This window comes from Lissotriton helveticus, chromosome 8 (assembly GCF_964261635.1).
Source record: "Lissotriton helveticus chromosome 8, aLisHel1.1, whole genome shotgun sequence".
Lineage (NCBI taxonomy): Eukaryota > Metazoa > Chordata > Amphibia > Caudata > Salamandridae > Lissotriton > Lissotriton helveticus.
In genome coordinates this window covers 55,519,824-55,543,313 of record NC_136069.1, presented here as the reverse complement: position 1 = coordinate 55,543,313, position 23,490 = coordinate 55,519,824, and the positions used below count along the sequence as shown (strand labels likewise).

General features: G+C 51.6%; 1 protein-coding gene across 1 annotated transcript in view; it reads left to right on the top strand.

The window, feature by feature from the left end:
- The window catches only part of PTGFRN (prostaglandin F2 receptor inhibitor), a 443,807-nt gene that overhangs the window by 403,124 nt on the left and 17,193 nt on the right, over positions 1-23,490 (top strand). Inside the window, exon 8 of the mRNA XM_078656608.1 lies at positions 3,686-3,991. Coding sequence (XP_078512734.1) covers positions 3,686-3,991 — 306 coding nt within the window. The remainder of the gene's footprint in view (positions 1-3,685; positions 3,992-23,490) is intronic.

Here is a 23,490-nt window from a genome sequence, read left to right as displayed (position 1 = left end):
AGTGATGGTGCGCGCTTGCTGTGGTGGGATGGAGTGTGGTCTGTGGTGTTGGAGTGACCTGGCACTGTGTGGTGGGACTCGGAGAGCTGTGCTGCAGTGATGGTGTGCGCTTGCTGTGGTGGGATGAAGTGTGGTCTGTGGTGTTGGAGGGACCTGGCACTGTGTGGTGGGACTCGGAGAGCTGTGCTGCAGTGATGGTGTGCGCTTGCTGTGGTGGGATGAAGTGTGGTCTGTGGTGTTGGAGTGACCTGGCACTGTGTGGTGGGACTCGGAGAGCTGTGCTGCAGTGATGGTGTGCGCTTGCTGTGGTGGGATGAAGTGTGGTCTGTGGTGTTGGAGTGACCTGGCACTGTGTGGTGGGCCTTGTAGAGCTGCACTGCAGTGATGGTGCGCGCTTGCTGTGGTGGGATGGAGTGTGGTCTGTGGTGTTGGAGTGACCTGGCACTGTGTGGTGGGACTCGGAGAGCTGTCCTGCAGTGATGGTGTGCGCTTGCTGTGGTGGGATGAAGTGTGGTCTGTGGTGTTGGAGTGACCTGGCACTGTGTGGTGGGACTCGGAGAGCTGTGCTGCAGTGATGGTGTGCGCTTGCTGTGGTGGGATGGAGTGTGGTCTGTGGTGTTGGAGTGACCTGGCACTGTGTGGTGGGACTCGGAGAGCTGTGCTGCAGTGATGGTGTGCGCTTGCTGTGGTGGGATGAAGTGTGGTCTGTGGTGTTGGAGTGACCTGGCACTGTGTGGTGGGACTCGGAGAGCTGTCCTGCAGTGATGGTGTGCGCTTGCTGTGGTGGGATGGAGTGTGGTCTGTGGTGTTGGAGTGACCTGGCACTGTGTGGTGGGACTCGGAGAGCTGCACTGCAGTGATGGTGTGCGCTTGCTGTGGTGGGATGGAGTGTGGTCTGTGGTGTTGGTGTGACCTGGCACTGTGTGGTGGGACTCGGAGAGCTGTGCTGCAGTGATGGTGTGCGCTTGCTGTGGTGGGATGAAGTGTGGTCTGTGGTGTTGGAGTGACCTGGCACTGTGTGGTGGGACTCGGAGAGCTGTGCTGCAGTGATGGTGTGCGCTTGCTGTGGTGGGATGAAGTGTGGTCTGTGGTGTTGGAGTGACCTGGCACTGTGTGGTGGGGCTCGGAGAGCTGCGCTGCAGTGATGGTGTGCGCTTGCTGTGGTGGGATGGAGTGTGGTCTGTGGTGTTGGAGTGACCTGGCACTGTGTGGTGGGACTCGGAGAGCTGTGCTGCAGTGATGGTGTGCGCTTGCTGTGGTGGGATGAAGTGTGGTCTGTGGTGTTGGAGTGACCTGGCACTGTGTGGTGGGACTCGGAGAGCTGTGCTGCAGTGATGGTGTGCGCTTGCTGTGGTGGGATGAAGTGTGGTCTGTGGTGTTGGAGTGACCTGGCACTGTGTGGTGGGACTCGGAGAGCTGTGCTGCAGTGATGGTGTGCGCTTGCTGTGGTGGGATGGAGTGTGGTCTGTGGTGTTGGAGTGACCTGGCACTGTGTGGTGGGACTCGGAGAGCTGTGCTGCAGTGATGGTGTGCGCTTGCTGTGGTGGGATGAAGTGTGGTCTGTGGTGTTGGAGTGACCTGGCACTGTGTGGTGGGACTCGGAGAGCTGTGCTGCAGTGATGGTGTGCGCTTGCTGTGGTGGGATGAAGTGTGGTCTGTGGTGTTGGAGTGACCTGGCACTGTGTGGTGGGACTCGGAGAGCTGTGCTGCAGTGATGGTGTGCGCTTGCTGTGGTGGGATGGAGTGTGGTCTGTGGTGTTGGAGTGACCTGGCACTGTGTGGTGGGACTCGGAGAGCTGTCCTGCAGTGATGGTGTGCGCTTGCTGTGGTGGGATGAAGTGTGGTCTGTGGTGTTGGAGTGACCTGGCACTGTGTGGTGGGACTCGGAGAGCTGTCCTGCAGTGATGGTGTGCGCTTGCTGTGGTGGGATGAAGTGTGGTCTGTGGTGTTGGAGTGACCTGGCACTGTGTGGTGGGACTCGGAGAGCTGTCCTGCAGTGATGGTGCGCGCTTGCTGTGGTGGGATGAAGTGTGGTCTGTGGTGTTGGAGTGACCTGGCACTGTGTGGTGGGACTCGGAGAGCTGTGCTGCAGTGATGGTGTGCGCTTGCTGTGGTGGGATGAAGTGTGGTCTGTGGTGTTGGAGTGACCTGGCACTGTGTGGTGGGACTCGGAGAGCTGTGCTGCAGTGATGGTGTGCGCTTGCTGTGGTGGGATGGAGTGTGGTCTGTGGTGTTGGAGTGACCTGGCACTGTGTGGTGGGACTCGGAGAGCTGTGCTGCAGTGATGGTGCGCGCTTGCTGTGGTGGGATGAAGTGTGGTCTGTGGTGTTGGAGGGACCTGGCACTGTGTGGTGGGACTCGGAGAGCTGTGCTGCAGTGATGGTGCGCGCTTGCTGTGGTGGGATGAAGTGTGGTCTGTGGTGTTGGAGTGACCTGGCACTGTGTGGTGGGACTCGGAGAGCTGTGCTGCAGTGATGGTGTGCGCTTGCTGTGGTGGGATGGAGTGTGGTCTGTGGTGTTGGAGTGACCTGGCACTGTGTGGTGGGACTCGGAGAGCTGTGCTGCAGTGATGGTGTGCGCTTGCTGTGGTGGGATGAAGTGTGGTCTGTGGTGTTGGAGGGACCTGGCACTGTGTGGTGGGACTCGGAGAGCTGTGCTGCAGTGATGGTGTGCGCTTGCTGTGGTGGGATAAAGTGTGGTCTGTGGTGTTGGAGTGACCTGGCACTGTGTGGTGGGACTCGGAGAGCTGTGCTGCAGTGATGGTGCGCGCTTGCTGTGGTGGGATGAAGTGTGGTCTGTGGTGTTGGAGTGACCTGGCACTGTGTGGTGGGACTCGGAGAGCTGTGCTGCAGTGATGGTGTGCGCTTGCTGTGGTGGGATGGAGTGTGGTCTGTGGTGTTGGAGTGACCTGGCACTGTGTGGTGGGACTCGGAGAGCTGTGCTGCAGTGATGGTGTGCGCTTGCTGTGGTGGGATGAAGTGTGGTCTGTGGTGTTGGAGGGACCTGGCACTGTGTGGTGGGACTCGGAGAGCTGTGCTGCAGTGATGGTGTGCGCTTGCTGTGGTGGGATGAAGTGTGGTCTGTGGTGTTGGAGTGACCTGGCACTGTGTGGTGGGACTCGGAGAGCTGTGCTGCAGTGATGGTGTGCGCTTGCTGTGGTGGGATGAAGTGTGGTCTGTGGTGTTGGAGTGACCTGGCACTGTGTGGTGGGACTCGGAGAGCTGTCCTGCAGTGCTGGTGTGCGCTTGCTGTGGTGGGATGAAGTGTGGTCTGTGGTGTTGGAGTGACCTGGCACTGTGTGGTGGGACTCGGAGAGCTGTCCTGCAGTGATGGTGTGCGCTTGCAGTGGTGTGGTTGGGTGTGTAGTGTAGGGTGTAGAAGTGATGTGTTGACTGATGTGGTTCCTTCAAGGACTGCTGAGTAATGGTGTGGTGTGCATTGATACAAGGTGTTGGGTCACGTGGTCTGTGTGCTCTTTTACACCATGGCGGGTAGCTGTGGAGTTATATATTGGGGGGGCAGTTCTTATGGTATATTAATGGGGTGGTGGTCTTCGCAGGGTGCTCTTGTTGGCAAAGGTGATCCAGACAGGGTGCTCAAGTTGTTGTTCATATGAGTTTCTGTGTTTTGGGGTGCAGAGCTCATGTCTCATATATGTATTTGTCCATTTTCCTCCCACCTGTAGATGACATGTCCTTCGACGTCTCCTGGTTTGCCGTCCGCGCCTCTACTCTGGACAAAGCCCCCGTTTTCCTGGCCTCTCTGGACCGGCGAGCTGTGGTGACGCAGGCGCCCCGGAACGGCAGCAGCGACCTGGCCGTGGAGCGGGTGGGCCCCATGGAGTTCCGGCTGAGGGTGTACGGCTGCGAGGAGCAGGACTTTGGCAGCCATTACTGCACCGTGACCCCCTGGGTACTGTCCACGGCGGACAACTGGCAGAGGCAGCCGGACATCCGGTCCAAACCCATCCTGGTGACGGTCAAACCGGACAGTAAGTATTGTGCGCGGTGTTTGAGCGTCACCTTCTATCGGTTAGAGTTGTATGGTGGCTGGTGCCTGGTGGGTGCACATGTCAAGCCATACTAGATGAGAAGCCATTTATTTATTTATACTACATATAAGTTCGGCAGTCCAAGTGTGCTGAGCAGCGTTGAGGTAGTCTGTGAGTCCTGAGATAACCTCATAGAGTGCACGTTGCCTTGGGGTTGATACAATAAAGCAGGATTTTACATAATAGGTTCGGAAGTCCAGGTGTACTAAGCAGCATTGAGGTAGTCTGTGAGTCCTGAGATAACCTCATAGAGTGCACGTTGCCTTGGGGTTGATACAATAAAGCAGGATTTTACATAATAGGTTCGGAAGTCCAGGTGTACTAAGCAGCATTGAGGTAGTCTGTGAGTCCTGAGATAACCTCATAGAGTGCACGTTGCCTTGGGGTTGATACAATAAAGCAGGATTTTACATAATAGGTTCGGAAGTCCAGGTGTACTAAGCAGCATTGAGGTAGTCTGTGAGTCCTGAGATAACCTCATAGAGTGCACGTTGCCTTGGGGTTGATACAATAAAGCAGGATTTTACATAATAGGTTCGGAAGTCCAGGTGTACTAAGCAGCATTGACGTAGTCTGTGAGTCCTGAGATAACCTCATAGAGTGCACGTTGCCTTGGGGTTGATACAATAAAGCAGGATTTTACATAATAGGTTCGGAAGTCCAGGTGTACTAAGCAGCATTGAGGTAGTCTGTGAGTCCTGAGATAACCTCATAGAGTGCACGTTGCCTTGGGGTTGATACAATAAAGCAGGATTTTACATAATAGGTTCGGCAGTCCAGGTGTACTAAGCAGCATTGACGTAGTCTGTGAGTCCTGAGATAACCTCATAGAGTGCACGTTGAATTGGGGTTGAACCAATTAAGGGGGGGCAGTTGTGGGTCGAATAGCAGGGAGGAGGTAAGTCTTAGAGCTACAATGTCAGGAGGAGACGACGAGCAGGGGATAGCGTTTTGATGGCGGCTATCCATTCAGCAGGGAGCGGTTGAGGGAAAGGACTTTAAGTTGTTTCACGTGTTTACCGTTTTGCATACCTGCCAACATTTTGTGACCAAGAAGAGAAAAGATTGTTCAGCCATCAGAGCCATCAGAAACTATATCCCATGACTCTCTTTACGATGTCTAAACTGAAAATGACATCACAACACTCGGGGAGGAGCCATGACGCAGAGGGTTGTAGCAGAAAACAGCTGTCGGCCACACACCTGTCCCAAAATTCTTTGGAAAGCCAATATGTCTGCTTGGGCAAGCAGGTGCAACAGTTACATTTAAAAAAAAGATTTTTTATTGAAAGCCAATGGCAGAAAAAAAGAAGGGGGCTGACCCAATCCATATACTATGGCGGGTCGTCGCAAATTATGAATGACCAATGAGTGAAGAGAACTGAGCCAAAGCCGAATGATGTATTTATATGGAGATGTACTTTGAATTTTTTTATTACATGAAGCTGGCAAGACGGCTTAACCTGTCTTCAGGCCAAAATCTATATTAAAGGTGGATGTCCACATGCGTATTTAAAATATCTCCCCTTGAGCCTTCTCAAGCGGCCTCCTCGTGTTAAAATGTTCAAACTACTCTGTCATATAAAGTTACACCAAACCCATGCCATGTCCAGGTTCAGCTATATGTTTTCAGAATTGTTTTAGAAAGGTTTTTGGGTGATAACAGCATTTCGACTTCCATGTGAAAGATTCAATGTTTTCCCCATAGTCGTTTCCCCCGTAGTGGGGACCTTTCGTCTCTGGGCGCTTCTGTTGTATTATGAAGGAGATGGGGAACTTCAGGGGTGTTTTGGGTCCCACCGTCGACCTCCAGCATAGAGCGTCCTTGTTTCTGGAGTATAAATGGATCACAGAGGCTTGTGTTCTGTTCAACTGTGACTACATCCAGGAATATAATGCCTGAGGAATTCAACACGTGCAATAGAATATACTTGGCATTCACACATTGACCAGATGTTTTCATCTGCCAGTCATTTCAGCTCTGGAACTGTTGGAAATGGGATCCCCGGCTGACCAGGGCTTTCGCCAAAGTCAGTCAGAGACCACCACACCCAAGTCAGGGCAAGGGAGTTACACGCCAAGATAACCCCTACTCACCCTCTAGGTAACGTGGCGCGAGCAGCAAGGCTAAACTTGGAGGCGATGTAGGCTAAGTATTTGCGCACGCACCCCAGCAACAACAACCAAAGGCCCACCACAAAGGAAACTCCACACAAGGTTATATAAAAATAGCCTTTGTATTACACCAAAACACATTAGATAAAACACACACTTTACAATGTGCCAGAGGCACGGGCAGAATTTACAGGGGATATGTACAAGACAGGGCCACCTGGACCACTGTCAGGAATCAGAAGTAGCACTTTCAGAAAGTAAAATTACTTTAGCACAAAATAGCACACAACCAGTAATCACTGGTAACCAGGACCTCACTAGCACCACCTGTACTAGGGAGAAAACAACCACCTATGTATTACAATACCTGTAGGGGTGTAAGAGGAAAACACATGATGCAATGCATAACATTCATTCAGAGGTGTAAAGAGGAAAACACATGATGCATCACAATACATTCAGAGGTGTAGGGCACATGACGCATAAAAACACATTCAGAGGTGCAGAAAGGACAATTGCGCCAAACCCACGTAAGTCACCACCTGTGACTGTCCCTGTGTCCAAAGTGTCAGGGTCCTAAACGTGGCAGTTGCCCACAAAGTGCTGGGCAACTGGGTAGCACAAAGATGGGGCCAATGTTGGAGCCTTGCAGGCTCTGCAGAAATCACTTGTGCCCCCTAAGCCCCTCCGGGCTCCAAAGCAACAATGGGGCCAATGTGGGAGCCTCGCTGGGCTCTCAAGAAATAAATTGGCCCTCTGAGCCTCTCAGGGCTCCAAGTAAATCAATGCACCCCCTCTGGGCGCTGAAAGCACAGATGCAGCCTCACTGGGCTGTGGGGGTCCCTCACGGGGGACCCGGGACACAGGGAGTGCCTCAAGCCTCTCTTAGGCTCAAGCACAAATGCGGGCGTGTTGGAGTCCCCCTCCTGGGGACTCTAAGCACAAGGAAATGCCCCCTGAGCCCTCTTAGGGCTTTAGACCACACTGGCTGCCAAGAGCCTCGCAGGCTCTCAAGAATCACAGGCGCGAGGTCGCGCTAAGGAGAGGGGGCGGAGCGGACACCGGCAATGTGTCCCGACGCCCCCCTCTCCCCTTTCCAAGCACCAGCACTCACCGGGACGTGACGCTGCAGCTTTCCTCTGCCCGGCGGCTCTTCACGGGAGCTCCCGCTCCTCAGGGGCTCCCTTCCCACACTTCTCCCTCTTGTGGGCGGCGGGGCTCTCCTCTCCGCAACGGGGCCCCGCCGGCACCTTCCCGCCGCCTCTCCTCGCTGCTGGGCTCTCCTCTCCGGCGGCGAGGCGGGACTTCCGGTTGCTTCCCCCCGGGGCCGCGCACGGATTGGCCGGCCGGCCCTTCACTTCCGGGTCACCGCGGGCAGCGCGGCGGCCCGATTTAGGCAGACAGGCGGGGGATGAACTCACTGAGGGGTGGCCTCCCTCGAGGCAACTTCAAATCAAAAACGGCGGCAATGTCCCGGGCAGGGTGGGCACCTGCCAGGGGACTCCTCAATCAGCAAAAGCGGCGTGGGCAGCCGCGGAAGGACAACAACAGCGCTCCCAGCGCTCAGCTGACAAGCAAAGCGCTTCTAAGCGCCAGGGCCGCAAATAAAGCGCTTCCAACGCTTCAGGGGTAAGAGAAAGCGCTCTCAAGCGCTAAGGGCCACAAGGAAGCGCTTCCAAGCGCTAGAGGCAAAGTTCAGGCCCCAAAGTCCTTGTAGGCAGGCAAAGGGGCAAAGCTGGGCCCAGAGCCAGCACACTGGGTCTCCAGGCAGGGAGACACCCCAAGTGGCGGTCCTCTGGCCCAGCAGCAACAGCCCCCTCAGGATCCTGGAAGAGAACAACTTCAGTGGGGACACAGCCCCATTTTTATACAGTGCATTCCTTTGTTCAAGGGTGCAGAGTGGGGGCGGAACCAGTCGCAGCTGGTTCTTGAGTACTCTGTTTACCTCAACCACCCTCTCTATTCACTGGCAGGGCTGGGGTCATTAGACACACCACAGGGGGGCGGAGCCAGCATTGTGTGGGGAAAACCCAGCCCATCCAGGACACAGGTACACTCCTCCCACACATCACTCATGCTAATCTCCCACTCACCACCGGGCAGACCCATCCAGACTTCCTGGAGCCTGGCATGCCAGCCAGCTCCAGCCAATCACACGCCAGCACCCTCACAGCACACGTACAGCCATGTCTAGAAATGGCGCTTCGCTACTAGACACATACATGCTGCATACACCGTTGCGCAGCATTCACTCTCACGAGTTCACACATACCAGACTCAAGCCTGTACACCCCACGCATCAGGAACTACCAGGGACACATACATTCCCCATGCATTCCTATGGGCGGGCAGGCCTAGCTCAGCACATGCACTCAGAGTGCGCACGCACTTTCCCCTGGGACACAGTGAAAGTGCGCAGAATCCCAAAATCACCATCTCCAGGTCACCCTTTTCCAGCAAAAAGTCTAGGGGTGAACCTGCCCTAAGGGCCAAAGTCCAACATAACCCCCTTCCAGCCAAAACGCAGGGGAGACCAATCACCACCGTGATGGACTTCCCTGCTTGGGGCGATAGAACACGGACGCGGGCCCGCAACTGCAGGGACACCCTCCTGTTCTATGCCACGGTGAACCCATGGGATTCCTTCTAAACACACTGTCTGGACCAACTGGGCTACCCCACTGGTACTCCCAAGTTGTCCGCGGCCAGGACCAGGCCCTGGGCCACCCAGGTGCCACTGGTCCATGCCAATTCGCAGAGCGGGGGGTAGTAACCCCTGGCAAATAGGAGCCATTCTCCACTCTTCCTGTCTGCAAGACAGGACTAGACTGCCACTGGTACTCCAGCCTAGGGCCTACAACCTCAGGCGGACCAGGAGTCTCAGGGAAGGCTCTCCTCCCCTTACCTCTTCTTCTAGGGTTCCTCCTCCCTCTGCGAGGGGTACCCCTAGAACGCCATTCCAACCCAGGACTTATCCACTCAGGTTGCACCGGGGTCAGAGGTGGGCTCTCCCACCCTCTGCACCCCCTTCCAGAGGTCTGCCCTCTCCCACCTGGAGAAGTTCCTCTGGAAGGAGAACCGGTCAGGACACTGGTTACAGTCGTCCTACCCTTCAGGTCAGGCTGATCCTGAACCTGGCCTCCCAACCTCTGGTCTAGAACCTTCGGTGGAACAATTGCCTGGCACTCCAGGACTTCTGGGGATTCACACGCAATCCCCCTGAGGCTAACAAATGTCACATCTGTTGCGTGACTGTCTGTCTGGCGCAGATCTCCCGCCCTCTGTCCACCTGACAGTGCGTGACGATCCCCCAGACCAGAAGTGGTGTCACCATGGTCACTACACGGGAACCTAGCCCAACTGGGTAGTCCCTGACCCACTGGTCCTTCCACTGGGGAACTCCCCCAATCACTCCTCACTCTGGACTCCTGTACCCTCCCAACCGGAGCGGTACTGCCAGACTCTAGAACCACAGGAGCTCTGGTTACAGACGCTCCAGGTCCTCTACTCACTAGGAGATCCTCCTCAAATGGGCTAACAGGACAGCCTAGGTCCCCAACCTGGTGTTCCCTCAAGAAACCACCCAGGTTCTGAGACAGGGCTTCGGGCCTCTGGGGGCTCTCAGCCACCCACTGACTCCTGCTCCACTGAGCCAGGCAGTCAGCCCCTACACCCTTCTCACTAACCAGGGACCTAGCTGGGCTACACTGAGCCTCTTCCACCACGCTGGGCTGGAAGATCCCTGACCCACTACTTTTGGAGTCACTCACCAATGACTCTACAGAACCTCTGGTCCCTTCCCAGCGGTCTGCTTCCTCTGCCAGCTCACATGGTTCAGACAATCCACACCCTAACAGGTGTTGGCGCAACCCTGGTGAACAACAACTGAGCAACTGCTCTCTGAGAACCATATCGAACAATAGGTCCCAATCACATTTCGTGGGCTCCCGTACCCAATCACACAGGGCTTCACAACAGTCATCCTCAAAGTCTTCCCAAGACTGATGAGACGGTTTCCTAAGGTTCCTAAACCTCAACCTATTCTCCTCCTCTGGGGAAACAGGAACCATACTCTGGGAACTGGGACTTTCTAGACTGAGATTTAAATAGCTGCCACCACTGGACCCAACCCTCCCTGGGGGATCCAGAAACTCAACACTGCGCGCAGGGGATAGTCTACCCTCCAGAGCTACTTTGCCTCTGGTGGCGGCCCTCTCAGCCTCCTCTATCCTGTCCTGCGCTAAGACCCTCTCGGTCTCCAGCTGTTGCTTCTTAACCTCCAGCTGTTGCTTTCTAATGCCCAGCTGTGCCATAGCCTGGGCATGCTCCAACCTGAGCCTCTCTAAAGCCAGCTGGTGCTCCCTTTCTCTCCTCCTATCTTCCAGCTCCTCTGGGGACAGGGAAAGGGATGAGGCGCTGCCTCCTAAACTGGACCCAGCAAGGGACTCCCTATCTATGGGGTCCTCACTATCTGCTGGCGTCCCTGTGCTATCATCTTCTCCCTCCTCCTCAGACTCTTCAGGGCTCCCCTCTGACCCACCACCCTCATGGTGTGAGACCCGGGCCCTCTCCTCACTGTGCTCACGCTCCCAGTCATCCTTCTGCCATTGGATCAGGTTACCCCTAAGTTGGGACTGGGTGTCTGACTCATTCACTGCAATGTCTCTCTCTTCGCAAAACTCTCTCAGTTCATGCAAAAACAGACCCCAGACATTAAAAGCAGACTCCATCTTGGCAAGATGCTCACAGACACGTGCAACACAGGGGACTGAACAATCTGAAGTAAGAGTACACAATTCCAAAACTTCAACAATCTCCTTATCAAAGAGAACTCATACTCATGCGTCCAGGAAAACACACCATTCATCCACACACACCCTCCCCTCGGATCGGTAAGGCAGTTTCTACCACCCCTGACTTCTCAACCTGACCAAAAGCGACACAGGTACCAAACTCTGGAAGCAGGGCGGGGGACAAATGTACTGAACACAATCAAATGACACTCTTCAGGAGAAGAAACAATGGAATTTCAAAAACAATACAATCCCCTAAAATGTGGTCATCTAAATGCAGAGTTTTGTGGTGCGGCCAGCCGCTACTGTGGTACAACGCAAACACAAATCCTTATCCCGCCGCTTGCCGCCAATGTTGGAAATGGGATCCCCGGCTGACCAGGGCTTTCGCCAAAGTCAGTCAGAGACCACCACACCCAAGTCAGGGCAAGGGAGTTACACGCCAAGATAACCCCTACTCACCCTCTAGGTAACGTGGCGCGAGCAGCAAGGCTAAACTTGGAGGCGATGTAGGCTAAGTATTTGCGCACGCACCCCAGCAACAACAACCAAAGGCCCACCACAAAGGAAACTCCACACAAGGTTATATAAAAATAGCCTTTGTATTACACCAAAACACATTAGATAAAACACACACTTTACAATGTGCCAGGGGCACGGGCAGAATTTACAGGGGATATGTACAAGACAGGGCCACCTGGACCACTGTCAGGAATCAGAAGTAGCACTTTCAGAAAGTAAAATTACTTTAGCACAAAATAGCACACAACCAGTAATCACTGGTAACCAGGACCTCACTAGCACCACCTGTACTAGGGAGAAAACAACCACCTATGTATTACAATACCTGTAGGGGTGTAAGAGGAAAACACATGATGCAATGCATAACATTCATTCAGAGGTGTAAAGAGGAAAACACATGATGCATCACAATACATTCAGAGGTGTAGGGCACATGACGCATAAAAACACATTCAGAGGTGCAGAAAGGACAATTGCGCCAAACCCACGTAAGTCACCACCTGTGACTGTCCCTGTGTCCAAAGTGTCAGGGTCCTAAACGTGGCAGTTGCCCACAAAGTGCTGGGCAACTGGGTAGCACAATGATGGGGCCAATGTTGGAGCCTTGCAGGCTCTGCAGAAATCACTTGTGCCCCCTAAGCCCCTCCGGGCTCCAAAGCAACAATGGGGCCAATGTGGGAGCCTCGCTGGGCTCTCAAGAAATAAATTGGCCCTCTGAGCCTCTCAGGGCTCCAAGTAAATCAATGCACCCCCTCTGGGCGCTGAAAGCACAGATGCAGCCTCACTGGGCTGTGGGGGTCCCTCACGGGGGACCCGGGACACAGGGAGTGCCTCAAGCCTCTCTTAGGCTCAAGCACAAATGCGGGCGTGTTGGAGTCCCCCTCCTGGGGACTCTAAGCACAAGGAAATGCCCCCTGAGCCCTCTTAGGGCTTTAGACCACACTGGCTGCCAAGAGCCTCGCAGGCTCTCAAGAATCACAGGCGCGAGGTCGCGCTAAGGAGAGGGGGCGGAGCGGACACCGGCAATGTGTCCCGACGCCCCCCTCTCCCCTTTCCAAGCACCAGCACTCACCGGGACGTGACGCTGCAGCTTTCCTCTGCCCGGCGGCTCTTCACGGGAGCTCCCGCTCCTCAGGGGCTCCCTTCCCACACTTCTCCCTCTTGTGGGCGGCGGGGCTCTCCTCTCCGCAACGGGGCCCCGCCGGCACCTTCCCGCCGCCTCTCCTCGCTGCTGGGCTCTCCTCTCCGGCGGCGAGGCGGGACTTCCGGTTGCTTCCCCCCGGGGCCGCGCACGGATTGGCCGGCCGGCCCTTCACTTCCGGGTCACCGCGGGCAGCGCGGCGGCCCGATTTAGGCAGGCAGGCGGGGGATGAACTCACCGAGGGGTGGCCTCCCTCGAGGCAACTTCAAATCAAAAACGGCGGCAATGTCCCGGGCAGGGTGGGCACCTGCCAGGGGACTCCTCAATCAGCAAAAGCGGCGTGGGCAGCCGCGGAAGGACAACAACAGCGCTCCCAGCGCTCAGCTGACAAGCAAAGCGCTTCTAAGCGCCAGGGCCGCAAATAAAGCGCTTCCAACGCTTCAGGGGTAAGAGAAAGCGCTCTCAAGCGCTACGGGCCACAAGGAAGCGCTTCCAAGCGCTAGAGGCAAAGTTCAGGCCCCAAAGTCCTTGTAGGCAGGCAAAGGGGCAAAGCTGGGCCCAGAGCCAGCACACTGGGTCTCCAGGCAGGGAGACACCCCAAGTGGCGGTCCTCTGGCCCAGCAGCAACAGCCCCCTCAGGATCCTGGAAGAGAACAACTTCAGTGGGGACACAGCCCCATTTTTATACAGTGCATTCCTTTGTTCAAGGGTGCAGAGTGGGGGCGGAACCAGTCGCAGCTGGTTCTTGAGTACTCTGTTTACCTCAACCACCCTCTCTATTCACTGGCAGGGCTGGGGTCATTAGACACACCACAGGGGGGCGGAGCCAGCATTGTGTGGGGAAAACCCAGCCCATCCAGGACACAGGTACACTCCTCCCACACATCACTCATGCTAATCTCCCACTCACCACCGGGCAGACCCATCCAGACTTCCTGGAGCCTGGCATGCCAGCCAGCTCCAGCCAATCACACGCCAGCACCCTCACAGCACACGTACAGCCATGTCTAGAAATGGCGCTTCGCTACTAGACACATACATGCTGCATACACCGTTGCGCAGCATTCACTCTCACGAGTTCACACATACCAGACTCAAGCCTGTACACCCCACGCATCAGGAACTACCAGGGACACATACATTCCCCATGCATTCCTATGGGCGGGCAGGCCTAGCTCAGCACATGCACTCAGAGTGCGCACGCACTTTCCCCTGGGACACAGTGAAAGTGCGCAGAATCCCAAAATCACCATCTCCAGGTCACCCTTTTCCAGCAAAAAGTCTAGGGGTGAACCTGCCCTAAGGGCCAAAGTCCAACAGGAACCTTTTTGTCTTTCTGCATCAGAACATGATGGTGGTAGCGCCGAGGACTAACAGACATTCAGATCGAAGGCCTTCAGGTTGGGTGAGACATCCCGGATGATCAAGGGACCAGCCAGAGAAAAGGTGGTAATCCCTGTCCACCATCTGATCCCCAGAAAAGAGAGGGAGGGTGACCATGCCAAGGCTTGTTTGCAGTCTTCAGCCGTCACAGCCAAACCACATTTACCTGCTCCACCTGGGAAGTGTCCTTCAAGGAGCGATTGTGACACTGAGTGCCTGGGACTCCATCTGTAAGGAATATCATTCCTGTGATTGATGGGTTGACCCGGACGCGATTGTCTTGACCACCCAATCATCAGATTTGAGTATGCCTTTCCCTATTCAAGGGCGTTTTCCCTTGAGACTGGGCACTTTTCTATCGTCTGCTCATCGTGCATCCCTTTCGAGGAATGCTCATCTCCTAGGTGCCCCGATGACCTTCCACGGAGAAGGCACTTCGATCTGCAGCACAGCTCATTGATGACAAACCCCTGGTTGTCAAGGAGTGATGCCTTATGACATTTCTCTTCATCTGTGGCTCTTTCATGCCACAGGGATGTTTAGGAAAATCAGCTTTGAGAGTTCAGAAGGCCTTATGAGTAATACCTCCATGTTACCTCCCTTTCGTGAGGACGTTGCGCCCTAGTAGGCATCCGCATCCTTTGATGTGGCTGTGTTACAGGTTGAAGTCTGAGAGTTGTTGAAAAGTACCCCCCACCTCCTCCAACTGAGAGAATGATTTCCTTGTGAAAACATTTTGACTTCATCTTCTCCACTTTTTAAGATGTTTTCGAGTTCCGAAAGCACTAGTGCCAAAAGGCCCAGAAAAGTGGTAGGGAGCTGGATCCTGTGTCTACTCATGGTGCAGACTAAATGATGGAAAGGACGGGGATGTGAGGGTGTTATGGAGACCAGGTTATGGCTTCATTTTGTAGCCTGACTGCAAAATGCTATAATCTGATCTACGCCTGAGCATCAACCACCAGAAGAAGTGACCCCCTCCTCAACCACCAACGATCGATTGAAGAACCTCCGCTATCATGATGGGCTCTTCGGCCTATGTAATAGAATTTGGGCATTTATGTCCTCTCGACAAGTGGCTATTCCCGCATATTTATTAAAGGTGTTGATCCCTCTCATTGTGGACAGAAGCTAGACCGAAGCCCACGAGAAGGCTGTGTGATAATCTAAGGGAAGGAGAGTTTCCCAGCACCAAGCATGCCAACGAGTCAAGCCAGGCTAGGTATACTTGAACCCCAAACTGCTCCAAATTAGATCTAGGATTCTGGGCCATGACATTTTTAAGTATCGGCTACCAGACAGCACAAGCTGCCTGCTTGTGAAACACCTTATGGTTGGCTCCATTGTCATTCTCATATACTTACTCAATGGCTTGCCTCCCCTGTTTTCTGTTTGTCCCTCCCCTGGAACATATCCTCTTTACCATCCTTTTGATCGTATGGGTTGTATTCTGCCGCTGGTCACATTTAGAGAACTACTTCTTTTGTTTTATTTCAGCGCTCCAAGAAAGTGGAAGCGTTTTTAGTTCTCTCTTGTGCACTGCTTCCCTCCCACAAACACCCACCGCCCCCGGGTATGCTCCATGTTGCTCTCTCCCTTGCGTGCAGCTCTGCCCTCTTCCCCACCGCATGGCTTTGTTTTATTTCATCTCTACTAATCTCATTAATTCCCACCATCTGCCCCTCCCTTTTTCCTGCAACCCTCACAAGTAGTTCAATTGTTTGGTGCACTTTTTAGGTCTCGCCTAGACGAAAGCAAAAGCAAAGCTTTTGCTGTCTAGGGAGACAACTTATGTCGCCACTTTCCAGGGATTCCGGGGAATGTAGACAGCAGACTGTGACGAGCTTGTCCTCCTGGCAATTGTATCTCGTGAGCGCGCACGTCGCGTCGCCGTCCCTGCTATTCCCATGCACAGAAAGGCTCCCGCACGCATGCGCACATACACACACTGCATACACACACACACACACACGCACCCCCCTTTAACAGACACACGCGCAGACAGACACACGCACGCACAGACACACTACAACAGACACACGCGCACACCCCACCCCCACTCACCCCTCCTCCTCCGTAACACACTCACCTGTTCTGGCGGTGCTCGGCGTGCCTCTCGGGCGGCCGTTGCGCTTTGCGGGGCACTCTCACCACATGAGAGCCCCGCCTTCTTCATGCGCCCGGCCGCTCTTCACCCGGTCCCCCATCTCGGGACCGGGACTCGATCAGGAGCCCTCGGGGCTCCTCGGACAGTGGCTTCTCTCTCGCGCCGCGATGGGGGCGGGACTTCCGGTTGGGGCCGCGCTGCGATTGGCCGGCTGCCCAACCGCTTCCGGGTCGTCGCAGGCAGCTCGGCGGCCCGGCGGGAAGCGGGAACTTGTTCAACATTTCCTCTTTTCTTTCGGAATGCCCGTGAGCCCGCCGTCCCGCGGGAGCAGCTGGTAGGTGCCACCAAAGTCTCGCACTCCTTTACTCCGATTAATAAAATACAATAGTTAGGTTGCACGCTTACTTGCGGTGTCCAGCTTAGGACTTTTGCGGTGGTCAGATTTTGAGAACCCATTAAGGAGCTGTTGTCTGAAGAAAGCAGAGTAGGGTTCTTGCGGTTTTCTGAGTCTTTTACCTTTTACCAGTACAGGTGTGAGGAGTGTTTTCTGAGGCAATTGACTTTTCTGGGGATAAGTGGTCTGTCGTTCTACAAAGAGTTAAGAAAGTGCCCCTAATAAGCCACACGTGAAGCCATCTCCCTTTGTTTTCCTCTTTGAACAGAGTGTAATTGAAAGATGCACCCATTGGTTTGGGGAGGGGGGGGCGTAGTGTGGTGTGGCGTGTGAGGCGCAGGGATCCTTCACAGCAGATCGTTTGAGACTGACCCTGCCTGGTCCACACAACAAACCATCATTTGTGTACAGCGCATGCGCACAGCTGCTCTAGCTGTTGTGCGCCCCTCATTTACTCCTGGTCAGGGGAGCACTTTATAAAACTATTAACTATTCGCAAGAAGGGATCACCGGTTCATCACAGCGCTGACCCTATGAACCAGTTCGCCTGTGACAATGTGTCAGGGTTCAACTAGAAAACCAAAAACTGCGACATAAAAAAATTCATAGTTAATATGGAGTAAAACGGCTGAAGACTCGGAATCTAAAAGCACCGCTGTCCGCTCGGATGTGACAGCCGAAGAAGAGCAGGCCGGGGGTGAGGGATCACTGCAGCCAAAACGCGGTTCAGCTCGCACTCCCTTCGCAGCTGGCTCCTTCGCATGTACAGTGGACTTAACTACAGCTACACATGAGACAAATAACAGCCACACTTTGAGAAAAGTTTAAACATTCCTCCCCACTAAGCAGCTGGTGAGAGTTGAGGATCATCAGCGTTTGCGCCTGGTCAGTAGGTAGGGTAAGGGCGGTGGCCTGTGCTGGTGGCTTTTAGCTTCTGACTCTCATTGGTGCTACTAGCCTTGTTGCTACAAACTGTGTGTACCCGCATACTACTGGCGCCCTACGTGTGTACCTACTGGTGTCTTAACAGAGCCTCGGTCCTGTCCGGTGCAAAATAACTTCCTGCTACATTACTTCGCAGGATTTACTATTTCATAGATTGACATGATGACATTATTCCCCCATCATTCAGGTAGGGGATTCTCCGTAGTTCATGTTTGCTGGGTGCAAAACCTAAGAGCCCACTCAGCCCTGGATGATCAGCGGCTCAGATTTTACACCATACGACTAGAGAATGGAAGGGCGTCCTCATAAGAATGCTTTCTTTGACATTTTTGGATTTTTGTGGCAGATTATTTTTTAAAATGCTTCTCACTGTGATTAATCTTTAACTTCTCACCGCTCACATTTGCAGAGGTTGACTGTTTTTGTTGTTGTTTATGTTTTGCTCCTTTTGTGATTGGATGGCTAATCCCTGGGATGGGAATCACTATCCTCCTCATGACTGACACCATCAAAGAGAAAGTCCTTTTTACATATCTTGTTCCCTTTCAGCCCTTCTACCTTCATCTATTATTCTTTTCCTACCCTCCCCCTTGCTACCAAACCCTTTCTACTTCCTGCTTCTCCCATTTCTCTATCTTTCACCACAGACCCTCTTCCCTGCTTGTTTGCCATCTCTCTCTCTCTCTACTTCTCTCCACCCCCTCCCTCCATCTTCTCACATTCCATTGTTTCTTCTCCTGGATAATCTCTATGACAATCCTTCTCCCTCAGCCTCTCTATCCGTCCTCCTTTCTTTTTGCCTCTTCTATCATCCCTCATTCTCACAATCTGTTTCTCCCCCTCCGTCTCTCTACTCCCCCCTTTCTCCCCTCTTCTGCACCATCCCATTCCTCCCAACATTCTCTCTGTCCTAGGCTGTTGCCTTCCCACCCTACTACCTTCCTATTTTATTCATTTTATGTCCTCCCTCCCTGGTCCCACATTCCATTTCTACTCCATTCACCCCTACTTTCTCTCTCGTTCCAGTCTGCCCTCCCTCTTGTACTTTCATTTTCCTTTTCGCTCTCCTGACCTCCTATCGCTCGTTCCGCCCTCACTCTGTCTATCTTTCTACCGCCGTCACTCTATTTATCTATCTATCGCCCTCACTCTATTTATCTATCGCTCTCACTCTATCTTTGGCCCTCCCTCTAGCTATCTATCGCCCTCACTGTATCGCATGACCACAGCATCACTCGTCGCCACCACAACATCACTCGGCGCCACCACAGCATCAATCTGTGCAACCATTCAACAACAACTGATTCAAATATGTTCTCTCAATGTTTCAAGCTTTATTACAAATGCCACAAAAAAATTTAATATTTCACTTCTGTTCTTGGATTTTGTCACAATAAAATACACTGAACATAATCTTCGCAAAAGTTATTTACAAAAGTTTAAGCTATTGCCATTATACATTACAATAACTTTTATTTAAGTATTAATTATTTGATAAAATTAAAAGCCATTGTTATTTGTAATATCAATACATCTAAGTCACGTAAATACGACACATATTGCATTACAAAGGCTATAGGTGTCACATTTGCGAAAGTTATAACTATTGGAATTGTAAATGACAAAGCTATTAATTTTGCTATTTTCAAAAACAAAACATAAATAAAAAATGTGTCATTTACAATACCAATAGCTCAAACTTTCCTAATGCGAGACCTATTGCATTGCAAATGCTTGTTCTGAAGGGCCCAGTAGCTGCCAATTGCTGCTAGGCACTCTGCTGCATCAAAAGCGCTTTCACGCATTTCTTTTTTCTTTTTTAATTAACCAATCTAAATGACCTCCACCCTCTTAGATCAGTCAATTTAAAAAAAAGTAAAATTGCCCCTACATAGTGATGCCACTGGCAACTTTTTGCCGGTGCTGTGCAACTTCAGCAAGCGTCATTGGCAAAGCCAGTGGGTCCAAAGGCGAGAACTGTTGGCTGTGTCAGTGCTTGTTACATTTGGCTGGCTCAAGGTAGTTTTGTTGTAAGGAAGGTCTTTTCCTACAAATTCTTTAAAATATGTATAAAGTGAACTTGATACTGCCGCATCACCTATATCCTTCTGCCTCCTATGAAGCGCTTGCATTGCAGTATATGAGGAATACTTTACAATAAAAATAGTACATTGAATTACACATGTTTTGTTATACATGGATTGAATATACACTTCTGTTAACATTCCCTCCTGTGCTGCTTGCCTCCCAATAACACCCGCACACCCCTGCACTTACCCCTTACCATGCTCTCTCCCACATGTTCTGCTCTCTCTCTCAAGTAGGCTTGGCCACGGCCCCATTGCAGTGGGGCATCTCCCTCTTGTTCTCCTTTGCCCCTTATTCCCGACCAAGCTTTGCTTCAGTTGTACCCCCTCCCCCGTTGCTTCCCGCCCATGCTCCTCTATTGCTCTCTCACCTATCGCGATTATTTCTTTTTTTTATGCACTTTGTCTGGATGTCTCGACAGCTTCAATTTGCCGCATTATTATAGTTCAATAGAATAATCACGCAGTACGTTTTTTTTTCCTAAATCAGCATCTGCCATCATGTTAGTCAATACAATTTAGGAAAATGGCGCCTACGTCATTCTGTAGACACCTGCAGACGTGGTGACACGTGTACCTACAGAGTGACGTGACTGGCAGCTTTGCTGCATCATAGCACCGTTTTCTTTTGCCGATGCTGTGCGGTATTGGCAATGGACGTTTGTTCAAATTGTTCAAAAGGCGAGACCTGTTGGCTTCGCCAATGCTTGTTCGATTTGGCTACAGATAGGTTAGCCGTCTGGAAGGCCTTTTCTTACAAATTCTTTAAAATATATGTGCAGTGGCTTTTTGCTCACCCCCCCCCCCCCCCCCCGAGGAGGGGAACATCCTTTACAACGCAACTTTTACTCCGCACTACCATTACGACGCAGCTATTACAGCGCAAGTCGTTACAACACAAGTCGTTACAACGACTTGCGCTGGAGGGCGCTGTAGGATAGGGAATAGTTTAATTTTCTATCCAACACCTTCCTTACTATCCACGGGGACTGGGGTTGGAATAGAAAATTAAACTATACCACTATCCAGCGCCCCAACGCAAGTCGTCGTAACGACTTGCGTTGTAAAAACTGCATTGTAATGGCATGCGGAGTAAAAGCATGCGTTGTGATGTCATACATCCCCAGAGGATGAACACTCTCTCACATATATCATTCCGCCTCTCATAGAGAGCTTTCATTGCAGTGCACGAGGGACTATTTTACATCTAAAAAGCGCCCTCGTTCACACGTTTTGTCATACAGGCACTGTGTACAACCAGCTGTTACCACTGCCGTGGTAAGATACCAGCAATGTAGTTACCTCCAGGACCACCAATACCACCATGAACACAACCACCACTGTGTGCGCGCGCCACCAATAATACAACAAGCATTGGCCGTGTCTGGTGGCTCAGTGGACTAATATGTCCATTGCAGGGCCCTGTGTAAGACCTTATGGTCACAGGTTCAAATCCCAACAGGGTCCTCTCAGCCTTTCATCCTTCTGAGGTCGATAAAATGAATACCATTTAGTTGGATAACAATAAACATTTGTTATTCTGCGCCAAGATACCCTTGAGATGATAACGCACTTGAATTTCTGGTAGACTTGTCAGACAACAAAGAAAATGCAAATTCCACTTTCAGTGCAAAAAGAGTAAACAAATCCAGTGTCTCACTGGCTCCTAGGCTAGGATTCCACTTGACAATTGCACTCAAATAAAATAAAAATGAAATATATTTACAGTCCTGTGTTTTCCTTTATTGGGGAACATTTTGCAAATTGGTTTTTGGTTACAGCTAATTAGTTTTGAGATAATGGATGTTGCTGTACTTAACTCAATCCCTGGGGACAGATTTTTCAGTGGGAAATTGCATGTTTCTTTTTTCTCTGCAGGTTTGGGACATTTTGCAAATTTACACAGATTTTTTTGAAATTTCATAATCGCCTGCAGATTTTCTTTTTCTGCCTCAGTTTACTGGCAGATCAAATAATGTAAACAATTCTCAAAGAAAGGCAGAATAACTGAGGCCATGAATTTACAGTTGCAGTGACCACCACTAAAACAGACTTCCAACTCCGTAGGGACCAACTGAGTGTCTCACACTATGGCAGTTCAGTAAGTTCTGCACAGTAAGTCTTACGTGGGAGTCACCCAGCTTGTCACTTGGATGTCCCTGCGCTTCTGTTCTCTGTGACTGAGGGCCCGATTCACAGAACCAACTTAAGGCAAAATCCTAAACTTACTACCATTTTGGTATTCACAGAAGGCACTTACTCATTTTGGTATTCACAGAAGGCACTTACTCATTTCGGTATTCACAGAAGTTAGGACTCCTAACTTTAGGACTCCTAAATACCTTCTATGAATACCAAAAGCCTTAAAGTTGGGATTTTTCTCAGTTTAGGAGTTGTAAAGTTAGGACTCCTAACATCTGTGAATACCGAAATGAGTAAGTGCCTTCTGTGAATACCGAAATGAGTAAGTGCCTTCTGTGAATACCGAAATGAGTAAGTGCCTTCTGTGAATACCAAAATGAGTAAGTGTTTTCTGTGAATACCAAAATGGTAGTAAGTTTAGGATTTTGCCTTAAGTTAGTTCTGTGAATCGGGCCCTGAATGTTTGTAACTGGTGTGGCTTCGATACACGTGCTTTGCATACTCCTGTCATCGAGCCTTGGGCTCAGAGGCGGGGAGGTTGGTTTTTTTCTTCACAGAAGGCTTTAGAGTCACAGGATTTGGTGTGACGTCTCCATTAGTCGACAATGCTTATGGGCACCAACTCCCATGTTAGAATGTTTTTTTTTCCGCCATCAGGTTCAAATGTACACGAGAGGTCTCTGAGTTTTTGATTTTGTCACAACTTTTTGGCCCACGTGCTCAGAATTTGACATCGACAATTTGGAAGAACCAGTCCGCAGTTGAATATTGGCATTATGTTCTTGAAGGACACTTTCCGAGGATCGACAACCAGCACCCCAGTCCCTGAACGCCAGAGTGCGCGCCCTTGGAGGACCACGTGGTCCCCATTGAGTTACAATAACTGAGAATACGAATCACAAGACGAACTGCGAAAACTGCACTCCGCACCATATTAAGTATCTGTGATCGAATCAACTTCATTTCCTCCTCGCTGAACCACCAGGTTGGAAAAGGGTGGAAGATTTGGGGGTATGTTCTTGTGACGATTTTTCTGCTCAGGATACAATGCACTTTATCTTTTTTTTGTGAGCACTTTCTTCAAATCCGGAAGCGTTTTATTTTCCCAATTTTAAAAAACAAAGGCTTCTTGAAAGTCAAGCCAGCTCTCCTTTATTTGCAGCTGTTATCGAATGTGTGGGAGGCCTTCAGTATAGCTAGCTTTCTCACCGCAGCGGTCAGATTAAAGAGGAACAATAAGATAAGTGTAACTCATTCTCATGCACTAGTTTGAATTAACTAAATTTAATGATGTTGAAATTCGGAAATGTGTTTTTTTTTAGAAATTACTCAAAATGAATTGATTTGTATTGAATGCACCTAATGTTTGTTAATTTTTAATGTAATTTATGGCTTTTATAATTCGTTTGTATGTAATGTGTAGTATGTTTTTATGGTTTTAATATTAACCGAATAAAGTACTTTTGACTGACTGACTGGATCATCGCATTTCCAAGCTCTGAGGCACTTTGGAGGCTCCTTTTTCGCTGACCCGGCAACTGCAGCGGTACTACCTGTACCTTCCTGGACCTAGCAGGACGACTCGCCGCACCCGCTCCGCGGGTGCCGCTTCGCTTCTTGGGACACCGGACACCGGGTGAGTGCGGTCAGCGGGGCTGCGAGCGTGCAGGGGACTCCATTGCCCAGGAGTCCCTGCTAGACCTTTGACTGACATCCGGTCCGCTCTCCCTGCTGCCGCCCCCCGCCCTCTGCTGTTTAAAAACCCTTTCCTTCCTTTTTACCTGCGGGACGCATTTCCAAGCTCTGAGGC